This window comes from Mastomys coucha, unplaced genomic scaffold (assembly GCF_008632895.1).
Source record: "Mastomys coucha isolate ucsf_1 unplaced genomic scaffold, UCSF_Mcou_1 pScaffold13, whole genome shotgun sequence".
Lineage (NCBI taxonomy): Eukaryota > Metazoa > Chordata > Mammalia > Rodentia > Muridae > Mastomys > Mastomys coucha.
In genome coordinates this window covers 43,184,026-43,199,750 of record NW_022196895.1, presented here as the reverse complement: position 1 = coordinate 43,199,750, position 15,725 = coordinate 43,184,026, and the positions used below count along the sequence as shown (strand labels likewise).

At 43.7% G+C, this 15,725-nt stretch overlaps 1 protein-coding gene across 3 annotated transcripts in view; it reads left to right on the top strand.

Annotated features, from left to right (window-relative positions):
* Positions 1-15,725, top strand: part of Sema6a (semaphorin 6A) — a 121,767-nt gene that overhangs the window by 93,874 nt on the left and 12,168 nt on the right. For 2 of the 3 annotated variants that reach the window (XM_031365649.1, XM_031365650.1), the window contains one exon: positions 3,412-3,576. The exons of the other annotated variant lie outside the window; for it this stretch is intronic. In XM_031365649.1, the coding sequence (XP_031221509.1) occupies positions 3,412-3,576 (165 nt within the window). The remainder of the gene's footprint in view (positions 1-3,411; positions 3,577-15,725) is intronic. 3 annotated transcript variants of the gene reach the window in all.

Genomic DNA, 15,725 nt, shown 5'->3' with positions numbered 1-15,725 from the left:
AGCTGTAGGCAACACCAGTCACATCTACAAGAACCCCTTTTAGTGAATTGGGCCCTGATTGTCCTCTCTCTTCCTCTCTGTATTGAATTAGCGTCTCTTAATGTCTAATCGGCTACAATCCTTGTTAACAGTAAGAATAGCGGGAAGGGTCTCTAACCCGTAGACTCACAGTGACGTGTAGATGTAGAGAAACCACATGATGCATGAGAATTAACTTTTTGAAAATATCTATCGTTTTTTGTACCTGTGAAGTCTATGATAACACCTGCACCACTGATCCAAATGTGTTCCTATTGGACCACATGATTACAGCAAACCCATTGTCTATTTTCATGATGTCCTTCTGGTTACAAAGTCTCATTAGACAATGCGTACGTATCGTTGAGCCTGTAAAATCACATGGTGAGAAAGGATTTCCCTGATTGCTAGCTGCTGTGTTTAAGGATGGAGCGGCTTGCCTGCGGGGGCTGCGGCTCTTCCGTACTCTCACCTCTCACCTGGTGGCTCAGCACTTTTTGAGGCTCATGTATGTGCTACCTGTTTACTTCACGTCCGCCCGGTGCTTTCCATGGCTGAAGCACAAGTTTAAAAAAATTACAAAGCTTTTTTTTTTCCCCTTTTCTGTTGAGTAAATCAGATGCATAGTTTCTCTAGATTTACATATAGAAAATCGAGACACGGCGCGTATTAGACTAACCCTTCAGAGATAGGAGGAAGGCTGATTTCTCACATTTGTGTAAAACATTTTCCTACCTAACTACCATCTGGTCCACATTAATTTCCTCTTGTAGCCATAGCTTTCCGTCACCAATGAGTTTTCCATATATCTGTAGCATATGGTCCAGGAAATCTTTCTACAGAAAACATGTCCCTTAGGCATATATTTCCCCTAGATTACCATATTAAGAAATGTTCTCACTAAACCATGCTTACGGCATTACCATAAAATTGCCCCTTGAACACAGTTAAATTGAAAGTGCTCACAATGCCTATCCATTCAGGTAGAAGAAATTCTCGACACTTGAAGGGGAGTGAACCGCCCCCCTCCACACCTCCTACCCACCTACAAAGCTATTTCTCGTTATTATGTTGGGTGCTAAGTTGTAGTTTGGGATGGCCATATATATATTTTTTTAATGTAGTCTTGAGATCAGGTGAGGAAAGCAACATGTCTTAGATACCAACGGAAGCAGGAAGGAAATTCTTCTATTTCTCGGGCTGATTTTCTCACCCCAATTCTTTTATCAGCATTCGGTGGGATGTAGAATTCAGAAGTGCAAGCATCTAGAATCAGACATTCCGTGAGACTTAAATGAGCATATTTTCAGTGGTGGCCTGTAGGACAGAATATTTCTAACAAAACAGATGTTGGAAGCTGTGTGGGAACCACCCAGGTTCCACAGAGAGAGGGACTTCTTACATGTTACTGAAGCTTTGTGGTGGCTCTCAGGAGTCGTGTTTCTAGAAATCAGTATTGCTTACATGAACTTCGATTGGCTTGCTTTTCCCTGACAGCAAAAGTTCAGGATATAATGCTATCCTGTTAAAAAAACAAAAACAAAAACCAAAAAAACATGGCTGGAGAGATGGCTCAGCGGTTCTTAACCACACTGACTACTCTTCCAGAGGTCCTGAGTTCAATTCCCAGCAACTACATGGTGCCTCATAACCATCTGCAATGGGATCTGATGCCCTCTTCTCGTATATCTAAAGACAGCTACAGTATACTTACATACATTAATACATAAATCTTTTTTTTTTTAAACTAGAGGTGGCAAGTTTTGTTTGTTTGTTTTTAAAGATTTACTTATTTTACTTATTATATGTGAGTACACTGTAGCTGTCTTCAGAGACTCCAGAAGAGGGAGTCAGATCTCATTACGAATGGTTGTGAGCCACCATGTGATTGCTGGGATTTGCACTCAGGACCTTCAGAAGAGCAGTCAGTGCTCTTACCCACTGAGCCATCTCTCCAACCCTGATACATAAATCTTTGTATTTGAACAAAATAAGCAAAGACCCCTTCCAAAACATAAAGAAAACATTGTCTTAATTTATAATATTAAAGTCTCCTGGAACTACCACTTCTAATGAAAACTGCAAATTAAAAGAAGAGAGAGAGAGGGAGAGAGAGAATGCACCTATCAATAGGACCTATCTTTCTGGTGACTAGCATTTTATTTATCATGTACAAGATGATCAATCATATTCTGAGGCTTCAAAGAACTCTTAGGATTACTCTGAGTCTATTCTCCTCTGTGCCAATGACACTGATTGCAACATACAGTAGCTGTCTTATTTTCTTTCCTAGGCTTACCTGGAACTTACTGTGTATAGCCTTGGCTGGCCCCAAGCTCAGAGCAATTCTCCTGCCTCAGCTTCCCAAGCGCTAGGACTATAGGCATAAGCAATGACACCCAGTGATAGCTTTTCTAAAGTTCTTAAGATGTTGCTGTAGGCAAGGTGGTTTAATCATCCACTTGCATGTCACAGAAAAGCTATATTTTCTTTCTACAAGAGTAGACTGCTAATCAAGCCCCTTTAAATCATTTGTGAGAGCCGAGATGACGGGGCCTGATACAATCTTCATTCAGTCTTGTGGGATGATGTAGAGTGAGCGTCTAAATGTGTTCCTAGGAAATGTCTAGCTTATCTGCAATGACTCCCTGACCCACCAGTCTTCTGGCTCTGTGTGATGCTGGACCGCATCCGAGATCAGAACCTACCTCTTTCTAGTTGAATTATCTCAGTCAGTGAGGCCACAACATGAATGTCTCATACATCGGAGTCCTAAAACACTGAACCAAGCTTTAAACACAGAAGGTGGGTCTAGAGGTAGGAACGGATGGATCCCTTGGGAGAGGGATCATCTCTTGGAGTGGAGAATGCCCATGGGATTAGCTGAGACCGAACACTAGACACACTGTGGAGCTTTGATGGGAAGAACTTCGTTATTCATGATGGGAGAGGCCATCTACTCTCATAGATGCCTTACCCAGTCACAACCATGCTCCTAGAGTGTCCCTCATGCTGCCATGGGAAGTGTTCTAGGGAAAGACATTAGTGTATCCTGAGCATCAGGCACTTTATCTTCCCAAGGCTCCAGGGTTCACTGTCCCTAAGGTGTGGCAAAGGACAGGATAAGAGATTTCCCAGGCTTACCCCACTTGTAGCTGAGGCAGTCTCTGACCCTTCATTCTCTGACTACAAGTTCAAAGGATCTTTTGCTGAGCACCTTATAGGTATTCCATACACACACACACTCACACACCCCAACCTCTACCACTCCTGTCATTGCCAAGGCTTGCCCTCAGTCTCAGGGTCATCACGGGTATCCTAGCTCCTGACCTCTGAGCGATGGGAATCCATTCTTCGGTGTTGTTTCCCTAACTGTATTTGTGATGAAAACAGGGCACACCAGTTCCCTCTATCCCAGCACCACTACGTCAGATTCGGCGTCCCGAGACGGGTATGAGTCTAGGGGAGGCATACTGGACTGGAACGACCTGCTCGATGCACCCGGCAGCACAGACCCTTTGGGGGCAGTGTCCTCTCATAACCACCAGGACAAGAAGGGTAAGGCCTTGGAAGTGCCACTTCCTCTTGGGGGGGAAGAGGGGTGGGGGAAAGGGGAGGACTGTGTACCTGCTTCCAGCTGAATCCTAGCAGCGTTAGGAACCTCCTGTGCACCATCGTTGAAAGCATCTTCAGAAAAGACTGCAACCCAGCCCCTGAGCCAGGCTTGATCCCCGTTTGTTCTCTGACCTGGGAGAAACCACACAGAACAAATAGCATGTCCCCAGGGTTTTCCTCTCTCCAGAAGAGATTCAGGCTTCTATCAGCCAATGCTATCTCCTCAGATCCTTTCCCACTCCTCTGAACGTCTCCTAGTCTGATGCTGTGAGTTCTAAGACCCTCTTTCCCCACCCTGTGCAGGTTTTGGCAAGTAAAAGCAATGGAAGTAAAAGCCTGCTAGTCAGTGACTTTGAGGCTAGCGCTGGCCCCTCTCTTTGGTGCTGAATCTGAATAGGCCTGTGCTCCACAGACTACTGTAATCACCCTTAGAGGACCAGAGCCGAAACAAAAAATATGTTATTTAATCAAGGAGAATTGCTATGCATTTGCAACGGGAAGGAAGCTTCGCTAAATGAAAGGGACTCTACTGTGAACTGTCCTAAATTCTCCTTTGCTTTCTGTGCTGGCCTCCAGACAGGAAATGTCGTGTCTTTTTCTAGCTGTTTGCGGCTTCTGGTAACACATCCTACTTCAGCCGCAGCTGCGAGCAGAGAGGCCTTTACTTTACTTATCCCAAAAACAGACTTGTAACTCAGTGCCTCAAAGGCCCTTATGTTGCCAGGCCATCTCCCCCAATTCAACTGTTTGCTTCTAGATGTTTTCAAGAGTTCCATCCAAGCTAGGGTTGGAGTTTTGAGGGTCAGGCATCCACAGGGACCCTTGGAAGGACCATCTGTATCATGCTTTGTCTTGGAGGATTTTTTTGTTTTGTTTTGTTTTGTTTTGTTGTCTTGGATGAACTCCTTTCTGGACAGACTCCCATGCTAATTTTTCATATATATTTTTAAGCCGCTTTTGGCCTGTGAGCACAATGTACTCTCTTGCCCTAGTTCCCATGCCTAAGTGCTAAAGATCCCCTTTGCCCTGTTCTCCTGAGTGTCCTCTTTGCTGACTTCCTTCTTCTTCTATAGACTTCTGTTTCTTTGTATGTCCTGCTTCAAATCTATTTAAAGAAGAACAAAGCTGGTTTTGTCTCATCGGCCCCTTTAAGTTAGAGGGCTATCTGTCCTTAGCAGCCTAAGAGAGTGTTCAGTAAAGGGGAAACTGCCCAGCAGGCTGCAGGCCTTAGCATAGGACATGGTTTGTGTGTGGCTTCAGAACTCAGATTCCTCATCCCTGACTGTTCTGCCTTTGGTTTTGCCTGTTAGAATTTTCTGGGGGAAGAAGTCTTTCTAGTCAAGCATGGGTTGCAGTCGTTTTCTCCGCTCTTCACTGAGAAGGGCAGCATGGATTTCCTCCCATTCGCCAACTCCCCTAAGGAACGCAAGGAGTTCAATTAGCGCCTTTGACAGATTGTTTTAAAATTCAACATTGTTCAATTTCCCGGGTCTTATTAGAAGCGCTGAGGAAGCTGGAAGCAGTCTGCATAGCGTCAGACAATGGTGGCAGAGTTGACTGCATGGGTGTTTAACATGGTTGCTGTTCTTGTGCTATGACCAGCCTCCTTGCCTTGCCCCATCAACTACGAGTTTGATTTGTTTTGACAACTTCCAGTGTATCACTGGTGGGGCAATGCCAATGAGTTGTTATGCCGAAATGGAAAATGATGGACCTTAATGTTCCCTGTACCGTGATTTTTTTTCTTTTCTTTCTTCTTCTTTTTTTTTTATGATTTTTGATTTCTTTTCTCTGAATGACCTTTCTGTTTGCTGTTCATGATTTGTTTCTGACGTCTGTTTTGTTTTGCCCAGCACTGTGTGGTATGACTTGGTGATGACGTCACTCTGTGGGAAACACCCTTGCTCCTTTTCTGAGTCACTATGATTGTCCCTCAACCCGATCCCAACCTGTGCTCTCCTGGCTTCTTCCCATCTCCTGATGTTGGTGCTTTAATGACGTCGCATCCTCGTGTCCCGCATCAGCTGGGATGCCGGACTTGTCTGGGTTTCCCCGAGGGCCTCTTCGAGTGCTCTCTCCACTGGGCCGATTGTCTCGTGGGAATGTAACACATGTGTGCTCCAGCTTTCGGAGCCAAAGATACTCTGGAATTGTCTCCAAGATGCTTCACGTTTCTTCACTCAACGGAAACTGTGTCCACAGACCAGCTTCTTAGGAGGAGTCGTGTGCCCGGTGACCTTTCATTTGAGCCATTAAGCAAGTGTCAGTGAGCAGCATGCCCCAGTGCCTTAGCTCTGCATGGCTACTGGCTGACCCTGGGCTGGGCACACTCTTTGTTCACTCCGTACTCCAAAACGCATCTGCACTTCCAGAGTATGTTTGCTCATTTTCTTTCTTTTCCTTGTCATGTCTCTGGTCTTGGTTTAACCCTCTGCATCCCACACGTCTGTCACAGCACCATCCTCACCTTGCAGTCTAACCCCCTTCTGCTACCATTGCTCTTAGCCTCCCCTTTCAAAAGAGTAGACCCAAGCCCTCTGCCCCCCGCCACTTCCCCCCACCCTGTGGTCTGTTCCAAGGCTCTTTCCTTCTGTACTGTAAGTAGCATTCGGATGTCGTGCGGGTATACCATCACACTAACAAAGCGCAAGAGAAACCAGCGAGGCACAAAGGAGCATTATCCTAGAAAATGAAGTACTTTTCTCTCTCAGGAACTGGCCTTGCTCTCCATTACCTTACTGGCCTCATCTAGTGTCTCTGGCCATGCTTATTTTCTTAAAAAAAAAAAAAAAGAAAAAGAAAAAAAGAAAGCCTGATATCTCCCAAGCCCTGGATTCATTCAAACACACGCACACGCACACACAGCCAACCACTGTGTTTTATCTCTGGTTCCCTGAATATCTGGAGCCTTTTAATCATCTACTTGATAAATTAGATGCAGCTTGACTACTTCTTTCTTGGTTTTTGCCACATCTAAAAATATATATTACGTATTCATCCAATAACCATTGAGGTGGTACTGGGTAGTTATAAAGGGGCTCTAATTACATATAAACAAAAGAGAAAACCCAGTTTATTTTTAGGCCTGGCTTACCCGCCACCATGCCTCCCCATGGCAGAAGAAATAAGAGTTTTCATTTTTAAATTAGACAAACTCAGGGAGTGGATGGCCACTCTTGTACCTTTCTTCTCTTACTGAAAAGAGGAGTGGTAGGGGCTGGAGAGATGGCTCAGTGGTTAAAAGCACTGACAGCTCTTCCAGAGGTCCTGAGTTCAAGTCCTAGCAACCACGAGGTGGCTCACAACCATCTGTAATGGGATCTGATGTCCTCTTCTGGCATTTCTGAAGAGAGTGACAGCATACATTAAATAAATATATAAGTAAATCTTATTTTTTTAAAAAAATGCTATAAAACCAGATCCCCCAAGAAGGCTGGGAGTTACATTACAGCAGGAAGTTGGGCAGGCACGAAGCTGCCACTGCTGTGGAGTGTTACAAATATGAACCGTCAACCCCCGAGCCTGCTATGGGGATATGTGTGTGAACTCCAAGCGGGAGAATAATCTACCTCTTCAGACTTCATTGCGGAGCACTCTCAGGAGTCCTCTGAAAGCAGACAAGATGGGAACTAGAAAAGTAGATGTTCTCATTTGGTGAGAAATGACAGGATTGCTGTATGCTTATCCGTTTTAGGAAATTGATAAACCGAGATCTCATCGTCTGGCCACACTTAGTCTAGAAGATATGGCCGTTATAGGCAAGGGAAAGAAAGTAACATTGAAATTGAAATAAAATGAATAGTAACTGTCGATAGTATTTTAATCAGTGTGTAATTATGTTTGGGAAATAAGCTTCTGGTAAGACATAGGAAGTCTACTGGGGATGGCATGTGGATCACCCCTCTTTCATGTTCATCCTGAATACAACTATAGGAAATAGAATTTGTGAGTAATCTTTTGTATTGCCAGTTGCTTATTCTCTTTATCCTATGACAGTATCGCCTCCAGGAGGGATGTGTAGCGCGTTACATGGGATGGGGATGCTGTAGGTGACCCAAGGACATTGGTATCCTTCAGGAGGAGCAAGTGGTATGGAGGAAATGTGTTCCCCTCCCCCAAACCTCTTCCTTATGTCAGGAGATCCTCTTTGTTGGTGCTGTGTTAGCAACAGCTCCCTAAACTCGCTGCTCTGTCTGTGTAACCACGGGCGGACATCGGGCTTCAGGATGGAGCTTTGTCTTGCAGCCCAGACCCAACTAGAACGAACATTGTTTTTTTACTCTCAGTTAAATTTAAAGTTAGCTTTCTGCCCTTGAAAAGTCAGTATGTATGTAATGGTAATGTAAATTCTCCATATCAAATACATTAAGTTGAGTAAACTAAAGTTTATTTAAGGCGAATATTAAGTAAGGAGTCCTTCCGGAGGCCATAGAGATATACTATTAAGTAAATCAGGTAGTGAGAGCTGTTGGTGTTGTTAGAGCTGTACAAAGAGTTCCTGGCTTATTAAAGTTTGGGTCATGCTGGCCTAGATGGATCAATAGAGTCCAGGAAAGATGAAACTGATACCAAGAACACCACCCTTGGTGCTCGGGAGATCTGCCTAGGCCTTGTAAGGCCAAGTGATCGAGAGTCAGCATTGAAACTGTCAGCCCTGTGTTCTGCCCATTTCTGTCTCAGCAACCAAGCTTTGGAACTAGAGGAGAGAATTTTAGTCAAGTACGAGTTTAAAGACTGTAGATATAGACTATAAAGAAGTTAGTCTCTCTAGGCTTATTTATCCATCATAGGATTTTGTTTGTTTGTTGTTTTGAGGGACTGTTTGTTTGTTTGGTTGGTTTTTTTTTTTTTCCCTCTCCATCAATAGTGAACTCCCTAGAATAGGATCCAGCTAGCTTATGAACACACTATGGCCTGAGGAAAAGTTTAGCTCCAGCACCTCTGCTTTTGGGGGCCATCATATGTTTCCTTGTCCTGAAAACACACATACCGACCTTTTTGTCCCCTCCCTTCCACTCACTCTGAGTTCCAGACCTTCAGAGCCAGGTCCACTGTACTGACAAGCTGAGGAATCTATACAACTGGAGTCCAACACACTGGACCACAGAGCCCATGCCCAATTATTCTTGCATTTTAATAGTTGCCAATGCTTCAAACCTACCTGATTTGGTATTTTAAAGCATGCTAGTTTTCCCAAGAAGAAAAAGGTAATTTCTTGGCTCTTATCACAAACTATAGCCACGTGGTTTTATGGACAGAAAATGTTATTCTTCATCATAGTACATGAAGAAAAACAGACCTCTTGCTTTCTTGACTTAGGCCAGATGTTTTGTGCTCCTTTTTCAGTGACATACTATAACAAAGTATTTTCTGAAATCTCAGGCAAAACTCATCCCTGATTCCATAGTGCGATTTTCGACACCATTGAGGAGCTAATCACATGAGACAGACACACCCACTTGCTGTCTCAGGCATATCCAGCCCCAAGGCACACATGATGCACAAGTAGAAATGAAAATGGCAAAGTCTGTCTGGTGCACGTGGCCTCTCTGAGCCAGGTTAAGATATACACAGGAGCAGATACAGGCTCTGGCTGCAATGGCGCGGGTGTGGCACCTTGGATGGATGGATGCTACCTCCCAGCCCATCTTATCAGTCCTTTCCTTCAGGACCAATATCACAGCGGGAATAGATCACCAAACTGAGAGGAGAGGAAAATGAGTGTGTTGGATACAGAAATTATATCTAAAATTTTGCAAGCACTGACTTATTGAATAGCTGGTGCTTTCTCTAAAAAAGTTTAAAAGCAAACCACGCTGATTACATAGTTTTTAGGTAGTATCAGAGTCATCTTTAGATCTGACTATAGAGCATGACTGATCTCTAGGAAGCACCTTGGGAAAAGGCTGCTGTGAAACATGCATGATCAGAGGCAAGGCAGCTGAGAGAGGAGGACTGGCCTGGCTGAGCGAGGGAGGACTGGCCTGGCTGAGCGAGGGAGGACTGGCCTGGCTGAGCGAGGGAGGGAGGACTGGCCTGGCTGAGCGAGGGAGGACTGGCCTGGCTGAGCGAGGGAGGACTGGGCTGGCTAAGAGAGGGTAGACTGCCTTAATCAGAGTTCCTTTATTTTTGTTTGCGGGGAGAGAGTGGCTGGAAGGTATCCTGTACTGTTCATAGAAAAATGATCTACAAGCCCGTACTGTTGGTGAGGAAAATAAAACTCCTAAAATGCTAGCATTTCTAAGTGTGCATTATACTAGGCGCACTCCATAAAGATTTAATATCATTTTTATGACTTTTGTCAAGCTGTTCTAACCTCCAAAACTTTCAAGTCTGTATAAAAACTGTCTGTGGGCTGGAGAAATGGCGCAGAGGGTAAAATCCTGAGGGCATGAGTTTGATCTCTGGGATCTTCATGATGGAGAGAGAGAACTGATGATCACAAATTATAATTTGACCTACACATGCCTGCCCTAGCACCAACATGCACACACACGCACACATGCACACACACACACACACACACACACACACACAGAAATATTCCTCTGCTTCTTTGTTCATTCAAAAAGCATCCATGTACAAATGTAAGTCTTTGCTGGATATTGAAAAAGATGAAGAATTTGATAGGAAACTACTGAAGCAGCTTACATTTAGTGGATGAAATACACAGCTAGCTTGTGGAGGGACCAAAGAAAGTTCATGCAGGAGAAGCCCTCCCCCCGCTACTCGTGTGTGTGTGTGTGTGTGTGTGTGTGTGTGTGTGTTTGTGTGTGTGTGTGTGTGTGTGTGTCACACACACATACACTAATTTTAACAGTTTTTAAATATGATTGTGGTAGAGTTAGAGTCATGGAACCATGTTGTTGAAAGTAGAAAAGAAGGATAACTTGGTAAAATACAACAAACTCAGATGAATTTAAACTTCAGAGACACTTAAACACTACTCTTCAAGAATTTAGGTAAAACTGAATGCTTTGCAGTGTAAGCATATATCAAATATTGCTTGAGATCTATTTTTTGCTTAAAGCACTACTGTTTGTCTAAGCTTCTAGTTAGCCAAGTATCAAGTATCTTTTGCTACCTGACCCCTATTGATTTATCCTAGATAAATATGGGACGTACGGACTTTTTCCAGAGTATTACCTTGTACCTGGAGTTTAACGGTAGCAGTGCCCTGGTTTGCTTTGTGTTGCTGTGATAAATACCATGAGCAGAAGCAACTTGGGGTGGGAGGAGCTTACTTGGCTCATACTTCTCAGAAACAGCCCCTTGTTGAGGGAAGTCAAGGCAGGAGCTGAAGCAGGAGTAGAGGCAGGAACCATAGAAGAATGCCTTTCTCTCCATGGCTGCCGTTCTTAGATAAGCCGGAGCACCTGCCATGGAGTGGCATTGCTCACAAACTAACCCACTTCCTACTTGAGCTTCCCTCTTCATGAGTGACTCCAGCTTATGTCACGATGCCACAAAGCTAAATAGCACACATTACCCACCATGGAACAGTGGTGGAGACTTACCAAGGAGGTTCTGGGAGCCCGTCTCACAGCTGGCTTCTGGACTACATTTGGAAGTTGAGAATAAACCATACATAGCAGAAGAACTCAAGTTAAAAATTCCTCTGTAGCTAGGCAGTGGTGGCACATGCCTTTGATCCCAGTTCCAGGCCAGCCTGTCTATAGAGCAAGTTCCAGGATAGCCAGGGCTACACAGTGAAACCTTGTCTTGAAATACATACACACACACGCACACGTACATACCACGTCCTTCTGTGATAGTTTTGTCACATTTGATTTCAGAAAAATAATCACTAAAATTTGCATATTGGTCTGAAACCTGGTATTGGTATTTGAAACCACTAAGAGCAGACTCCAAACGACACTGTTACCTCGAGAAAGCTCATAAATAGAATTGTTCCCAAGCGAGACCATTAATACGCTTGGTTGTTGTCAAGTTTATTTAATATGAAGTTTTTACCAACTGTCAAATGATCCAGATACGGGTTTGGTGTCACTCTGATGTTTGTTTGTTTCTGGGGACTGGAACTGATAAAGCATTGGAAAATCATAGTTCAATAGTGGTGTGACAAGAGCATTAGTGACAAAGAAAGACCAAAAGCAAACTTTCTTGACATTGTGCACATAGTTCACTCAGTAGAGTGTATTTTGGACAAGTATAGAACCTGGATTCTAATCCTTACCATCCACCCAAACATGGTAGCTTGTGCCTGCAACTCTAGCATTGCACATCTGTGTTTGTATCTGTGCTCAAACATATATACACACACATAAAAGATGGTATTCTGAGGAATGCCACCCACGGTTGTCCTCTGGCCTGTGCGAATATGCACACACACACACACACACACACACACACACACACACACACACCACACACCATACACAGACACACACAAATATTCCTGTTTCTTTGTTCATTTAACAAACATCCAGGTAGTAATGTAAGTTTTCTACTGAGTGTTAAAGAAGATACGGATTTTGATCAGAACCTGCAGTATCCATTTACAGTTCCTGGGTGGGATACACAGCTAACTTCTGGTGGGATAAAAGGAAGTCTATGAAAAAGAAGAAAAGAAGAGCAGGCATAGAGTTAAGCGGGTGAAAGCAGGCCATGACTGGTTCCAAGTGGGGTTGACTAGGAGAAGGCCTGGAAATGGCATTGAGCAAAAAGGTAGATGTCAGGAATTGGGGGTTGGGAGTTGGAGTTTTAGAGAACCATTGCAAGGAGAACAAATCGAGTGCAGAAGCCACAAAGCTGTTCAAGCCCAGGGTGAGTCATTAAGAGGCATTTCATGTAGGGTGACTAACGTGATCAAGGCTATGAAGGGCTGGAATGGAACTGAGCTCAAAATGGGAACACAGTGCCCTAAATGTGGCGCCAAGGCGTCTTAGCTTTTCAGGTAGGTCGTAGAACAAGAGACAGCAGATGAGAGAGACCAGGGGAAAGAAAAGACAAAGGTGGGTTAACCAACCTAGGCTAGTGGCTTGCCCACATTCTATGAATTTGGGGAAGGGAATCTTGTGTAAGTTTTGGTTCTAACATGTATCATTGCTTACTGTGACATTTTCCCAATGGATGCTCCTTGCACCCAAACCAAACACTGGATTCCAGGTAAAGTGCTGGCAAACTGAACCTCAAAATGGGGCTTCTCTGTCCCCTTACTTACACACTCAGCTACGTGGTCTGGAACATGGTGTAGAACTTAAAGCCACGGACACTGAGATAAGAGTGCTTTAGCTTTAGGATGTTATTTGGGTCGCCTCCCAGAAGCAGAATCGACTCGTGCTCTCTGACCTTCTTTGGGAAGGACCTAGGAAAACAGCAGTGTGAACAGGTCATGGGTGGGCCTTGGGGTGGAGACTGTGGGGACTTTCTGTACACAGGTCTTGGGGAGGAGGCTCCGGCAGAGATGCCTGTGCAGAAACTACAGTTGTTCCTTTGGCTGTGCAGGCAAGGATGTAGATCTGATCTAATTAAATTTCTATCCTCTTGACAGCCAGCTGAATTCATCTAAGGTCTTGATGAGATTATTGTGGAAAGGGTAGAAAGGAAAAAAGCTAAATGTCAGCCATGCAAAAGCTATTTCTTCTCCCTGCCTGCTTGAATCAGTACACCCATATTGGAATTTTCTAGAGATAACCACCTCTCAAACTAACCCCCCCCCACCCCCACTTTATACATTCCCAGCCATTTTTCTCCCAAAATGAAGGTCCTAAGTTATGATTAGGAAAGTTTAAACTTTTACTTTTAAAACACCAATTTGAACCATGGCGTATTAAAAAATAAATAAGTAAATTCACCGTCCAGTTGACCTGCTTGCCTTTGCTCTGTAGCTGTGTTCTCACGCCCTGTCAGTCCTGACACGACACCTCACCCACCCTTCCCCTTAGTCTCTCTTTGTTTTTTCCACTCTCTCCCATCTTTTGTAGAAAAAACACACACACACACAATGACAAAGTTTTCTGACAGCTTAATGGAACTTTCAAGGACTCCAGGGACTGAGTTAGGCGTGATCTTATTAACAGAACATCTGGAGCAGTTACACACTTGCTCTTTAATTGATCCAACTGCACTCCGTTCCCTCTAGATTCTGTTGTGTCTTCATAATGAAATTGTGAAGAGTCAATTTAAGAGTTTGGGTCCCGTGTAAGAATGGAAAAACAATATTAGCTTTCTCTCGGAGCCTGCTCCACGCCTAGTTCTGTGTGGTTTGTTAGTTTTAAGACCTTCTGAGCCAGCTTGCCTTGCAGCCATCATAGCTCCGTAGGCAGACTGGTCTATGGAGGGCTAAATAAAATGGGTAATTTCCTAAGAATAGCTTCTCTTTTTCTAACATTGCATGCGAGAGTGGCCTCCAGCTCTGTAGGGTTTATCCAAAACATAACAAACACCACTGTACCAGAGAGAAAGGGCATGAAAAGCTGTGCTCTGTTGGCAGTACCAGGGCAATACTGGCTGCTTAAAGTGGTAAGAAATTCCCTGCAAAGTGCTCGGACCACTGAATGGATTGTCCGCAGTCCCGAGAACCTCATCAGACATAAGTCATTATAGCACTTTAAATCTACGAAGGCCCTGAAGCAAACTACTGAAATAGAGTTGGGCATACTCAGATATGCTGGCTACATGTTAGATGGGATCTTGGTCAGTGTCAGAGAGCCCATTATAGACAATGTGAAGGTTTGTCATCTCCAATTAATATTTTTTAACCTCTTCCAAGTCTGCCGCTTGGGAGCTGTCTGTGTGATGTGGTTCACTTGTAATGGAGTAATTGGAATTCCCCCACCCTGGTTATTTTTAAAGTTCATATTTTTACAAGGATCCATTTCTCTTCAAACATGCATCCACCATTCCTTCGGTGGAGTCAGAGGTGGCCATTATGAATGGTATAGAAATAATGGAAGTTCCATATGGACAGCCACTGACAATGCTTTATTTGAAGGGGAACTGGTGTAAAGACATTTACAGGGCTGTAAACTATATTATGCCTAACCTTTCAGGCATATTAAACCATGTCATTTGCAGTCCACTAGCCTCTTGTTATTCATAAATAATAGATAACCCTGGACACAATCATCTGACATTTGTTAAGGTAATAAATACATCCTAAGTGCTGATTGGCCTTGCACTCTGAGATTTAAAAGCACACAACAGAAGAAATTTAATGTAACTTAAAATGTCATGCATTTCTACGGACTTTCCAATTCCCTTCTCCTTAACAGACCCAAAGTGCCAAGTTCCACTGAGGGCACTGCCCTGCTGGGTTTTTCATCACCATATAATATGAGAATGAGCTCAGGATTCTCCTTTCAGTTGAAAAAAATATAAAGAGAGAGGACTTTCCTGGGTTCCTTTCCTTGTGTCTAGTCATGCATAGGTGGGGGGGGGGGTAGATTTTTACATGTCCCCAATTATCAGTTGTCGTGAGTGAAGATTAAGAAGCTGATGTAGATGTAGTCCATAAAGAAGGTAATTTTACCCAAGGCTGGGCACTTAGAAGTATTTTGCTTTTTCTTTCCCCAAGGTTGAGGCATACCTGGGGTGATCCAATCAGGGACACATCTGAGTTAAACAAACCAATCAGTAGCCAGTGGTCACTGTTACAGAAATGGAAATATGGCCTCAGTTTAGGGCCAGTAGAAACCATGTGTATCCTCCTAAGAACTATGGGACTAACAAGTTAGGGTGGCTTGGTTTGGCATTGTGAATATAGTAACATATTCTAGGGGATATGTTATAGTTTTGTGAGGTCCCCAGTGCACACATGCCCCCACACAGGCACACGCACACGAGTAAAAATAATAAAAGTAAATCTTAAAAAGACAAAAGAAAGAAATCCGTGCAAGGAAGAAATGCGATGGGTTTGGCTGTTTTCCAATAAAGAGGCATCACTTTGTCAGAATGTTAGTGTTAATCAGAGTAAAGAAATCGCACATACAACTTGAAGATGAGCCCTTTCAACACTAAGGCATACTTGGTTCGTTTACTTCTTATGCTTTTCGTAAAACATTTTTGAAAACCTGATTATCCTTCACCTCGGTTGTGTCTGAGCTAAATCACATGGCTTTCTTTTCTAA